Source organism: Sceloporus occidentalis, unplaced genomic scaffold (assembly GCF_023333645.1).
Source record: "Sceloporus occidentalis isolate IW3139 unplaced genomic scaffold, rSceOcc1.0.p SCAF_2, whole genome shotgun sequence".
In the NCBI taxonomy this organism is placed as follows: domain Eukaryota; kingdom Metazoa; phylum Chordata; class Lepidosauria; order Squamata; family Phrynosomatidae; genus Sceloporus; species Sceloporus occidentalis.
In genome coordinates, this window is record NW_028316982.1 from 1,149,972 (window position 1) to 1,163,261 (window position 13,290).

The 13,290-nt window shown below is 44.7% G+C and overlaps 1 protein-coding gene across 1 annotated transcript; it reads left to right on the plus strand.

The window, feature by feature from the left end:
* Window positions 1-6,493: 6,493 nt before the first annotated feature.
* Window positions 6,494-11,765, plus strand: LOC149317839 (uncharacterized). Its single transcript, XM_089508549.1, has 2 exons — window positions 6,494-6,553; window positions 9,170-11,765. The coding sequence occupies exon 2, from the start codon at window positions 9,195-9,197 to the stop codon at window positions 10,344-10,346; it is 1,152 nt and encodes a 383-aa protein (XP_089364675.1). The 5' UTR covers window positions 6,494-6,553; window positions 9,170-9,194; the 3' UTR covers window positions 10,347-11,765.
* Window positions 11,766-13,290: the final 1,525 nt, after the last annotated feature.

Consider the following 13,290-nt stretch of genomic DNA (forward strand, 5'->3'; position numbering starts at 1 on the left):
TAAATAATCAATCATGATTGATTATTGATAAGAGCCGCCAAAATCCCACAAGCAGCGCGCATGCGCAAAAGCCCAACCGCCCGCCGCTTTCCCGCTCCCTCTAAGCCCCGCCCCCAAGTCCTGACACAATCAAAAGCCGAGGAGAGAGGAAGATGCCTCGCTCTGCCGCCTCCTGCTCTGCGCATGCGCAGCTTCCCCTTGCTCTGCCCAGTGCCCACCCCTCTCCCAGCCCCCAAATGGAACAGTCGGGCTTTCCCGCTCTGGCGTCGGACGCGGCGGAGGGAGATACCATTTGCGCCCACGGGGGGACCCCAGGGACACAGCTCCAGGTAGGGCGTTCTTGCCTCCTCCTTGGTTTTTGCAATGGAGGGCTAGTGGCCCCAATGTTTCCCTTTTCCTTTTATTTTTCTCGTTTGCCTTGTTGGCCCTGGCTGGGAAGAATGTTGTTGTTGTTGTTGTTGTTGTTGTTGGCCAAATCTTCTTATTGGAAAAGCCACTTGACTGTAGCTCTGAGCAGCTGCAAATGAATGGACTCCAAACACAGCCCCAGGCCAAGAATGCCAACGGCCCCATTTTGATGGTCATATGCATATAAATATATATGTCTCTCTGTATGTGTGTGTATAGATAGATAGAGAGATAGATAAAAATTAATATAGAACTATGTAAAATTACATACATACACACACACACATTTCTCTGTATAAATTATATATGTGTATGTTTGTGTGTATATATATATATATATATATATCAAAAGTACATATATATATATATGAATAAATTATGTTTGTGTGTATATATGTATGTGTATATACATATAATACATATATATGAAAAATTACATATATGTATATATCAAAATTGCACACACATATATATACACATGCATATTTGTATATGTGTGTGTGTATATATATATCAAAAGTACATATATATATATATATATACACACATGCCTACATATTTATATGTATAAATTATATGTGTGTTTCTGTGTATGTATGTGTGTATATATATATATATATATATATTACTTTTGATACATATATGAAAAATTACTCACACATATATACATACAAACATAATTGATACATATAAAATATATGTATGTGTGTGTGTGTGTGTGTATATATATATATCAAAATTACATATATATGTGTACAAATATTTACATGTATAAATTATACGTGTGATTTTTGATACATTATATATGTTATTATATATATATAACTACGTACACAGGTATATAACTTTTACCTATAGATATAGATAAGTACAAATACCTATAGCTAGATGTATAGATAGTTATGGCCTGTGGTGGAGACCATCTACTGGGATTAACTGGTGTCCCATCAGTTCCGCTGCCTGGGAGCAATGGAGGGGCCTTGCCTGCTCAGCCCAGCTGTGGGCCTCATCAGGGCCCTTTCCCCCATTGGCTTAGATGGCCCTTTTTAGACATCTCTGTCCAGGGAAGGCAGGTTTTGGGAACACCTTTTGGATGTGAAGCCCCCAAACCCCCTTGTCTTCAAGAACAACTCTCTGCCCCTGAGCATTAGCTGGAAAGGCAGGGGTTTCAGGGCTCTCCTTCTTCCTGAATCCCTCTTTCCTCCCTCCGCTTTCTCTTACGTTGAATGTTGTTGTTGTCGTCTCTGCCTCCAGGTCATTTTGGACGTGTGGCGGCCCTAAGAGAAACCCCTGTCATAGGGCTCTTCTGGCAAGATTGGGTCCGAGGGGTTTCCAAGGCAGACCCTCTGAAGAAATCTGGCCAAGAAAAGCCCAGGATAGGTTTGCCTTAGGCCAGGGCACCAGAAGTCAGAAACAGCTTCAAGGCACACTGCAATTATATAGTGTACACACACACACACACCTATATTATATATACATATGTACACACACACACACACACAAACACATACATACACACACACCCCTTGTTCTGGAGAGTCAAAGCCCAAGGCAAGGCCTAAGTTGACTTGTGATCTCACCAAAGTTGTGTGCGATTGGAGATCTCGGCCAAGGCATGATTCCAGGGAAGAGGAATATCGATTGAAGTTTCCAAGCTGCTCTTCCCTGGAATGAGATCATATGCTTGGTGAGATGATGAGCAAACTCTCTCTCTCTCTCTCTCTGTGTGTGTGTGTGTGTGCGCCTTCAAGTTGCCTGTCTGCTTATGGCAACCTGATGAATGTCATGGGGCTTTCTTAGGCAAGCCTGTGCTTAAAGACTCTCAAAACTGGCAATGGCAATAGAGTCTGGCGCAAGGGCAGCGTGGAAACTGCGCCTTGCCCTGGCATGCCTCCTCCGCATGATATTGTTATTAGTCACCCCTGGCAAATCCAGACACTCAGAGCTTCACTTTCGTTTCTCTTTTGCAGTTTCCCCCTCTCAGTCGCAGCAGCAACCAGATGAAGACAGCCATCTGTTCCGGATAGGAGCTGCTCCTCACCAGCGCCAGGTGGGTTTCCTTTCTTTGGCCATCAGGTCTTAAAAGGCGGCACAGTGGACAACAAAACCTGTGGCTACTCAAGTCCCATTAAATTGTTATTACTATTATTTATTTTATCTTCTGATATCCTGCCTTTCTCCTGACAAAGGGACTCCAGGCAGCTAGCAGCAAACATTGTGTGTGTGTGTATTCCAAACAACAATAACAAAAAACAGACCTAGGTTTTATAAGAGACACAATTTTATTTACACTGTATCAAAAGGGACTTGAGCATCCACGGATTTTGGTATTCACGAAGGGTCCTGGAACCAAATCCCTGTGGATAACAAAAGCCAACTATACACACACACACACACACACATATTCCAAGAAAACAAACCTTGATTTTGCCATTTTGTATAAGGGATACAAATTTATTTTCACTGTACCGAATGGGACTTGGGCATCCATGGATTTTGGTATCCAGGGAAGGTCCTGGAACCAAACCATGGGCCCACTACACCCAAATAGCTCCAGACCTCCTTGCAACACCAAGCCTTGTGTTTCCAAACGGTTTGGGCATGCCTCTGTTAGACTTGCACAGGTGCTGAGCTTCTCAAGGCCAGAGGGGAGGCAAATAGCTGATAAACCCAGACCCGGTTCAGCTGTGTCCAGAATGGGTCAGGCGCATCCCTCCCTCGGTGGCATGCGCTCTAATCTCCCACAGCTGCAGCGTGAGAGACAGCCCTGGCTACTCAGCCTCCGATGGACTCAGTCCGTTGGCCTTTGGTTGCCATTGCCAAGGGGTTTCGGGAATAAACGTTTGGGCAAATGCCACTTGCTTTTGTTCTTCTCCCTGGACCCCCGTGCGATTAGTGGTTTTTCCTAGAAAATCACTTCCTGTTTGTTTTGAGAATTTGCTTTTCAGTTGTACATTTGGAGCAGGGATTGGCAATTGTGGCTGTCCAGGTAGATTTGGATTGCAGCTCCCATAGTCCCTTACAATGCACTTGCTGGCTGGGGCTTATGGGAGTTGTAATTGTAGTTGTCCACGTCTGCTTTAGAGGGATGCTGTTCCTTTTCAGGAGTAAGAGAAAATGCAAAAGTGTTGACTGTCCGAACGTAGCTCAGAGAGATAAAAGGGTCATCTAGGTCCAAAACACACTGCAGAAATAATCCAGTTTGGGACCGCTTTAACTGCCCTGTCTCAATACTAGGGGATTCTGGCAACTGTGGTTTTGGGAGACATTTAGCTTTCTCTGTCAGAGAATGCTCTGGTGCCACCATAAACTACAACACCCAGTACTCCAGTAATGTTATCTAATGTTATTTAGTTTGGTTGTCTGCCATATTTTATTGAATGTTAACATGTATTAACATGGAATATATTTAATTATTTTCCTAGAACGTATGCCATAGGCAGGTTTATTTTATCTATTTTAATTGATTGCATGTACAGAGCTGTGTAAATTTACAGCACCATATAAATAAAGCTGCATAATAATAACAATCATTCCTAGAACTGAGCCAGGGCAGGAAAAGTGGTCTCAAAGTGGATTATTTCTGCAGTGCGTTTTGGACCCTAATCTAGCTTGCTATCAAACAGAAAAACCCAGCAAAAGCAAAACGCAGTAATCCATCCTCTATTTAAACGCTTCTCAAGAAGGACACTCAGCCATGGCTCCTTTTCTTCATCCTGGAGAGAAGTGACCAGTGGGGTGTCCAGTGGGGCTCTGTCCTGGGCCTAGGGCTATTCAACATCTTTATCAATGACTTGGAGGACAGAATTGGGGGCATACTTATCAAATTTGCAGATGACACCAAATTAGGAGGAATAGCTAATACTCCAGAGGACAGGATCAAGATTCAAAATGATCTGAATAGACTAGAAAGCTGGGCCACAGCTAACAGAATGAACTTCAACACGGAGAAATGTAAGGTATTTCACTTAGGGCGGAAAAAATGAAAAGCATAGATATAGGATTATGGGGGACACCTGGCTGAAGGAGTCTTATACATGTGAAATGGATCTAGGAGTCCAAGTAGACCACAAGTTGAACATGAGTCAACAGTGCAATGCGGCAGCTAAAAAGACCAATGCGATCCTAGGCTGCATCAATAGAAGTATAGTGTCTAGATCAAGAGAAGTAATAGTGCCACTCTATTCTGCTTTGGTCAGCCCCCACCTGGACTACTGTGTCCAGTTCTGGGCACCACAATTCAAAAAGGACATTGAGAAACTGGAGCCATGAGTCCAAAGGAGGGCGACTAAAATGGTGAAGGGTCTGGAAACCATGAATCCCTATGAGCAACGACTTAGGGAGCTGGGGATGTTTAGCCTGGAGAAGAGAAGATTAAGGGGTGATATGATAGAGCCCTGTTTAAATACTTGAAGGGATGTCATATTGAGGAGGGAGCATGCTTGTTTTCTGCTGCTCCAGAGAATAGGAGACAATGGAGCAATGGATGCAAGCTGCAGGAAAAGAGATTCCAGCTCAACATTAGGAAGAACTTCCTGAGAGTAAGGGCTGTTCAACAGTGGAACACACTCCTTCCTCAGAGATTATAGTGGAGTCTCCTTCCTTGGAGGTGTTTAAGCAGAGGCTGGATGGCCATCTGTCAATGGGGATGCTTTGATTTGGATTTCCTGCATGGCAGAATGGGGTTGGACTGGATCAGGGCCCTTCTTGGGGTCTCTTCTAACTCTATGATTCTAAGAAGGAGAGTCCACCATTAACTGAGATGCTCTCTTATGTTCAGGTGGATTCTCTGGTCTTTTGCAGTGGTCCCTCCACATTCGTTGGGGTTTGGGTAAAGGACCGCCATGAATGCAGAAAATCCACAAATTAAGAGACACTATTATTTTTATATTAAGAGAACACCACTCTAGGAATCTCCAGGTCCTACAGTGCGACTCTCTGCAGTCAGCATCTGCCAGATGTTGACCATAGAACCACAGTGGAGTACCTACAAATGCCTGGAGAAGTGTTTTTCTAGGAAGGTCTAGGTCCTCCAGCACAACTCTATGGTCAGCATCCGGCAGAGTTGCGCTGCAGGACCTGAAGACCTATTAGTTAATCAAGATCCCAAATAAAGCTGCAAATGTCAACTAACTAGCTACTTGAACAATAAAGATATGGAAGAAAGGGAGGAGGAAGTCTCCAGTAGTGGAATATTGGGGGGGGGGGGGGGGGGAATGGGAACAAATAAGCAGGAATATGTAAAGATGAATAGTGGGCAAATTTAGGAGGAGTGTTTATCATTTTGTTTGAAGGAAAACTGATGAAAAGGAGTCTAGAAGAATAAGGGATTTTGGGATTTTGTAGACACAAATTGAACTTTTAGGAAGTCATATCATATGGACATGTCTAAACGGGGCAATTTGTACTTGTGATGATGATGATGATGGTGATGATAATTTATTTCTCTCCTGCCTCTTCGATAAGGATCGAGGCAGCTCCCGTTAATATAAAACCATATGACACAATAAAATAAATCCCACTATCCCCTCCTTCCTTAAAACAATCCACAAAATCTACCTCCACCCCTCCCTTCTTCTCCTTCTGTGTCATGTCTTTTTAGATTGGAAGCCCGAGGGCAGGGAACCGTCTAACTAAAAAGATTGTATGTACAGCGCTGTGTAAATTTACAGCGCTTCATAAATAAAGGTTAATAATAATAATAATAATAATATTACAACACAAAAAACTGTTATAAAATACAGTTAACATAATTAAAAACAGAAAAAGACTGATTACAACTGTTATGGATTCTTATTTTGTAAATCATTGTTTTAATTATTAATAAATATATATAACATACTAAAAAAGTCAGAGGTGCCAACATGAAGGGCCAGCTGCACTTTGCGTCCATTGGTGTCCTTTCGGAAAACGCAGGCTTGCTCCATCTTCTGTATGGCATCCCTCATATATGATATGAAACTTTGGCTATCAGTCTTCTCCAGGCTAAACCTATAAACACAGGTGGTAAAAGAGGGGGCTTCTTTTTCTTCATTTGTATTTATGGGAAACATGTTGTCTTTCTTTCTTTTCTTTTTTTACAGGGAGGAAAAAAAGAAAAAATACTGATTTAAGGCAGGATTTGCAAAGATCTGTTGCTGAAGCAGTGAGTAAATTGCACTTTATTTGTACTTCCCAAAAGTATGGTCAGCCTTTGTTTCTCCAGCCTAGGCTTCCCTCCCTTCAGGGGATGCTTAACTCTCCCCAAAATGCAGAGGACCTCATAAATGTCCTCCCTTTTGTTATGGAGAGTTGCGAATGGTGCCCACCTGCCTCCAAAGATGGGTGCCATTCATTTTCTATTGTTCCTGTGAGAGTGCCAGGGAAATGGTCCACAAGGATCTCCTTGATGGTAGCTAAGCTTCCCATTTGTCTTGACTGAGAAGCCCTCTAGATTAACCATAGACCCCTGGCCTCCTCCTCTGCCCCAGACCCCTCACCTGCCCAGGTGAGGGGATGAGTACTTACTATGCCTGCTCTTCAGCAACAAAGGTTGGGCTCCTGATGCTCAGTGGCCCTGGGTTGCAAGCCCTGAGAGTCTGTGTATTTTCATTTTTAACTGCTTCATTATCAAATCGTTTTAAGCACTTTCATTTTTTAATTGCATTTTATTCTTTTATTGAATGATCTATCTTAATGCTATACTAGTTTAATCCTATTTTAATGCCCACTGTATTAATTGTATTTTTTAAAAAATTGTAAGCTGATTTGTGTCCCAATTGTGGGGAAAAGCCAGAAATAACAACAACAACAACAACAACAACAACAACTTCCACTTGAAAGTGTTTAAACACAAAATGGAGTTCATAGCTAGCTCACATAAACCAAAGAACAAAGAAATTTAACAGAAAAGGGGCTAAATGAGGTGGTGCCCAGGTTCTCTGCAAATGGCTGCTGTTGTTGTTTTGTTACTTCAAGTCATTTCTGATTTGTGGTGATTTATAGTGACCCTCTCACAGGATTTTCTTGGCCAGATTTGCTCAGAGAGGTTTGCCTTTGCCTTCCTGTTCGCCCCCTTGAGTCCTTATATTGGGAGAAAAGCAGGATGTAGGAAGATGATGATGATGATGATTCCTCTGTCTTGAGGCTGAGAGAGTGGGCCTTGCCTAAGGTCACCCATTGGCGAAAGAGCATTCAAACCCTGATCTCCCAAAGTCCACCAGCTCAGTTAAATGACCACTAACTCCTGCTGTTTCTGGGGAGGCTGCAGGGAAGAGGGGCATCCTTTCAGGACTGAGACTCACAGGAGACCAGGTATATTTTGAGTACAGTGGCCATCCTGGCTGGGTATTCTGGGATTTGTGGTCCACAAGGTAACCACGCTGGCAGTGATGTTGAGGAACTGTAATCCAAAAAGGTAACTTCCAAGCTGTGGTCACCTTTTTCTCTTTTCCTTAAGAGCAGGCATGGTTGGAAACCAGAGTCCATATATCATTGTCAAGGCCCTGAATGAGAAATCTGGGCTGCTCTCTCTTTCTCTCTCTCTCTGTTTTCTAGCCTAAAAGAAAGCAGTTTGCAAACAACCGACTTCAGATTTGCAGATTCAGCAGCTTTGAATCTGGGTGTTTTAAACAGTTGATTGTAACAACTACCAAGAAAAATAATTGCTCTGCTATTCACGTTCTGCTTCATTTCCCATCATCACCATTTCTACCTCTGTTCTTTTAAATTGTAACCAACTCCTACTTTTTTTGGGGGGGGATAATAATAATAATAACTAATAATAGCTCACCTTTCTCCCATACTGGGACTCAAGGCAATTTAAAAATTAAAACAATTACAATGTAGTTGAAAATCAACATTGAAATAGAACTTAATTTTTAACATTTCATTTCTTTTAATTTAACAATTTTATCTGTCAGCCTCCTTGGGTCCCTCCGGGGAGAAAGGCGGCATACACATTAAATACGTAAATAATATTAAAACTATTTAAACATACCCTTAAAAATGATAAAATGCAGTTAAAAACAATACAGTTAAAACAATGTACCATCCTTTTAAAAGCCCTTTCCCCCAAAACAAAACAAGACCCTTCAGTTCTGAGAGTCTGCCAGAATAAGGCATTTTTGGAGAGCAAGGAGGGGACCGTTCTGGCCTCTAAGGAAGGAGTTCCCAAACCTGGGGCAAGTTACCAAAGAGGCCAGCCCTAACCTTGTGTTCTTCCCAACCATATCTGCAAGGATATTTGCTGCATACAAATAGCAGGAATTAGCAGTCATTTAAGTGAGCTGAAGAAGTGGCTTGAGTGTTGGACTAGGACTTTGGGAAAGCAGGGTTTGAAAAATGCTCTTTTGCCAAAGGGTGACCTTAGACAAGGACCATTCTCTCAGCCTCAAGAGGAGTTGTTGTTGTTATTTGGATATCCCGCCGTTCTCTCAATATAGGGACTCAAGGCGGTGAACAGCAATGCAAAGGCAAACCCTCTCTGAGCAAATCTTGCCAAGAAAACCCTGTGAGAGGGCCTTTATAAATCATCAAAAATCAGAAATGACTTGAAGGAACAAAACAACAACAGCAGTCATTTGCAGAGAACTTGGGCACCACCTCATTTAGCCCCCTTTCTGTTAAATTTCTTTGTTCTTGGGTATAGCAAACCTTAAATGGGAGTGGGGTTCCCCTTGTATGCAAGGCATGGCCCTCCTTGAGGGACAGAAGACCATTGGGGAGGTGTGACTTTTCAATTTGTTTGTCTGCCTCCTTTCCCTGCCTCCTGAACCCGCAGGACGTGAGCCCTTCCTCCCGGAGCCATGGGCCGGCCTAGGAGAACCTCCGACAACGTAGCATCCCCGCGACCCGCTGCCACGGCCCCCAAAGCAGCCCCGGCTGCCCCTCCATCTTCTGCCTCATCCAAGTCTAGTTCCACCAACAGAAGGACCTCAACCGCTTCTGCTGCAAAGGGTGATGGTGGCCGGCAGGGAGGAACGCAAGCCACAAGTCCCAGAGGAACAGGGCAAGGTTACCAAACAAGGTCCACAGCTACATACAGTGGTGGGCAAGGAGATGGAAGGAGCAGCCGTGGAGCAAGGGCCAAGACCTCCACGGCGGCCGGAGGAACTAGATCTCCCCCTGAAGCTGCTGGACGTCCTTCTGGTAGCCCCCAGCAGGTGATTCCCAAAACCCAAAGCAAACCTGCTCAAACCCAAGGCAAGGCAAGTCACCTTCCATCTCCGGTACCCACGGAGAAGGTGGCTGAAATAGAGAGGGAAACGCGGGGTCAGCGGACGAACCCAGAATGGTACAAGTGGAGGGAAAACCGCATCACGGCCTCCGTGGCTCCCAAAATTGCCAACAGCAGGTTCGCCAATGGCCAGACCTCCGAGGTGCCTCAGTCATACCTGAAAGCCGTGACCCAGTCCGGCTCCGTGGCGCAGACCCCTGCCATGTCTTGGGGCGTCCGGAACGAGAAGAAAGCCGTGGAGGCCTACAAAGCCCTCAAGTCCCGGGAGGCTGACAAAGCCGTGGAAGTGGATGACTGCGGCCTCTTCATCGACAAAAAGAAGTCCTGGCTGGCCGCCAGCCCAGACGGGATTGTCAAGGAAGCCCAAAGCGGCAAGGAGCTGGGGGTGGTGGAGGTCAAGTGCCCCTACAAGCACCGAGACAAGACGGTGGCCGAAGCTTGCAAGGACAAAACCTTCTGCCTGGAGAAGAAGGGGGATGGCTACTCGCTGAAGAAGACGCACCCCTATTACACCCAAGTGCAGTGCCAGATGGGGGTCACTGGCCTTGGCAAGGCAGACTTTGTGGTGTACACCAACAAAGAGACTGCGGTTGCCCCGGTCCCATTTGATCCACTTTTCTGGGAGAAAACGGTTCCCAAACTAGAGAAGTTCTACACCGAGGCTGTTGTCCCTCATCTGCAAGGAGAGAAAAGTGCCGCAGTCTGGGCTAAAGAAGAGTAAAGCTGCTGAGAGACCCCAGAGCTGGGAAATAACGATTTGTTTGGACTGCAACTCCCAGAACCCCCTCCTCAGCCAGCATTCTGGGCATTGTAGTCCAAAGCTTTCCTATGTTTCCTAATCTCTGAGGGATCTGTAGTTCCTGCCTGCCTTCCTGGAAGAAAAGCCTTCAGCCTTGAAACTATACTCACTTTGTGTTGGTTTCTTAACCTAGCAGTAGAAGAAAGTTGGTTGCCCTTCTGTGCCTTAAGATACCTTTTCAGATAGTTCTGTGCCTTAAAGTATCCCTTTCAAATATTTTGTATTGCCACCCCGTTGTTCGACCATCAGCTCTGCAAGGGAATAATGTCACGAGAGCATCAGTGACCGGGCTGTTCTTTTCTCCATGCTGAATATATCCATTGCACTTCTGGACTAGGAGAAGGTTTCCCCACTTGCTCTTCCTCTTATCTGGCTGCAAAAGATGATATGCTTGTCCTGTCCAAATTGCCTGCCTTCAGCCTAAGGGCCAGGCAAAAGAAATGCAACACAACTGCTGGTGTGTGGGGTGGCAAGAAGAAGAAGATATGTGTAAAAATGGTTCTCACTGGGGTGGCAATTGCACCAAAGCCTTAATAATTCCAGCTTAGTTCCCGTACGGCTGGGACCTGGTTGTTCCTTGAAATTATTTCCTTCTGCCTTCCAAGTGCCAAATGTAGTGTAAAGCTTGCTTGCAGAGGTTTAAACTTTGGGGGCCAGGATATTCTAATTTCTTGTCTACATGGCATTGCCAAGGGCATGACAGGTGTAACAAGGACATTTATAGTGCCTTTGCTATTCCCACATAATGGTGAAGTCCACTGAATTGTATGGGGAAAGGTTTGCTTAGAGGGCTTGAGCATTGAGCCTGCAGTTTGCTCATGGTATTTGGGAATATGTTTCATTGATTTGCGTGGAGATGATCTTGGAGCAAATATGTACAGGACCAGGCCACAAGTTCACCCTGAGTTTAAAATTGTTGTTGATGTCAAAAGAGAACAAATGTATGACTTAGTAGTACTCTATAGATATTTCCTGCTGAACAGAATGGAGATAGTCCTTTTGCCGTATTGTATAAGTGTTAAAATAAGTGATTTCCTATGCTGTGATACTGCCTTGAGAGCGCGGCCAGCCCCATTTCAGCTCAGGAAAAAACATTTATCTTTTGGGTTTGGTCCTACATCTCCAGCTTAATAAGTCTTAAGAATCAGTTCATATTTAGAACACCAAACTTTGGAGGATTGCAGTTTTGTTCAGAATCAAAGCTTAGGTTGTTTTGGTTGCTTTGGGAATAGGATGCAATAGTGAGTCAGCCAGCTAAATTGTGGAATGCGATTGATTTAAAACAGCTTCTGTTGTACAAAATGAAGCATCTGTCCCAATAAAAGCATTTACGTTGGGCAATGTTGTCCTGTGGTTTTGATGACAAGAAAGAGGACAATGTTGGGATTCATTCTTATTCTTAAAAGAAGGTGGGGAACCAGAGACTGAACCTAGCTTTCTTAGAATCCCAATTCTTTACTGGGTTTCCCCAGAGGGCCACAGTCCTTCCCTTGCAATGCAGTGTTTGGGATTTCACAGAATGGCCTTAGGTCCTACATGGCTGAACACAGCATAAGAGGTCCCTACACAGAACAGCTCCGGGCACCATCCTCATTGCAATATTTCCCATCCCTGGCTGTTCCATTGCTGGGTTGTGGGGAAACAGACAATTGGAAGGGACCTCAAGGGCCATCCGATCCAACCACATTCTGCCATGCAGGAAGACACAATAAAGCCTTTCACAGACAGCCATCCAGCCTGTTTAACACCCCCCCCCCCCCAAAAGGAGACTCCATTGCAGTCCGAGGAAGTGTCTTCCACTCTCAAAAAGCTGTTATTGTCAGGACATTCTTCCTAATGTTGAGGTGGAATCTCTTCCTGTAGCTTGCTCCCATTGCTGTGTGTCCTAGTCTCTGGAGTAGCAGCAAACAAGCTTGCTCCTTCCATATGGCATCCCTTCAGATATTTAAAAGTGGCTATCCTGTCACCTCTTAACCTTCTTTTCTCCAGGGTAAGCATATCCAGCTCCCAAAGCTGTTCCTCATGGTTTCCAGGCCTTTCACCATTCTGGTCTCCACATCTGGACATACTTCAGCTTTTCAGTATCCTTGAATGGTGTTCAGAAACATTGAGTTGGAAGAGGCCCCAAGGGCCATCCAGTCCAACCCTATTCTGCCATGCAGGAATTCTCAATCAAAGCACCCCTGAAAGATGGCCAGCCAGCCTCTGCTTAAAGACCTCCAAGGAAGGAGACTCTGCCATACTCTTAGGCTGCAGCATATTCCTGTTGAACAGCCCTTACTGTCAGGAAGTTCCTCCTGATGTTGAGGTGGAATCTCTTTTCCTGGAGCTTGCATCCATTGCTCCTTTGTGTCCTATTCTCTGGAGCAGCAGAAAACAAGCTTGCTCCCTCCTCAAAATGACATCCCTTCAAATATTTCTTAGCATCCTAGAGTTGGAAGAGACCACAAGGGCCATCCCATCCAACCCCTTTATTCTGCCATGTAGGAACTCTCAATCAAAGCATTTCCCAAGAGATGGCCATCCAGCCTCTGTTTACAGACCTCTAAGGAAGGAGACTCCACTGCACTCCGAGGGACTGTGTCCCCATTTAAACAGGGCTATCATATCACCCCTTAACCTTTTCTTCTCCAGGCTAAACATCCCCAGCTCTTAAGTCTCTCCTCATAAGGCATGGTTTCCAGACCCTGTGTTGACCAAAACTGGACACAGTATTCAAGGTGAGGTCTGACCAAAGCAGAATAAGATGGCACTATTACTTCCCTCCATGTAGAAGCATTTTGCTATGTCCCCCATCTCCTGTGTCTCCAGGTGCAGATTAAGGCCATCTTCCATTTAGATCTGGTATCCTCCAGAAGCCTTAGTA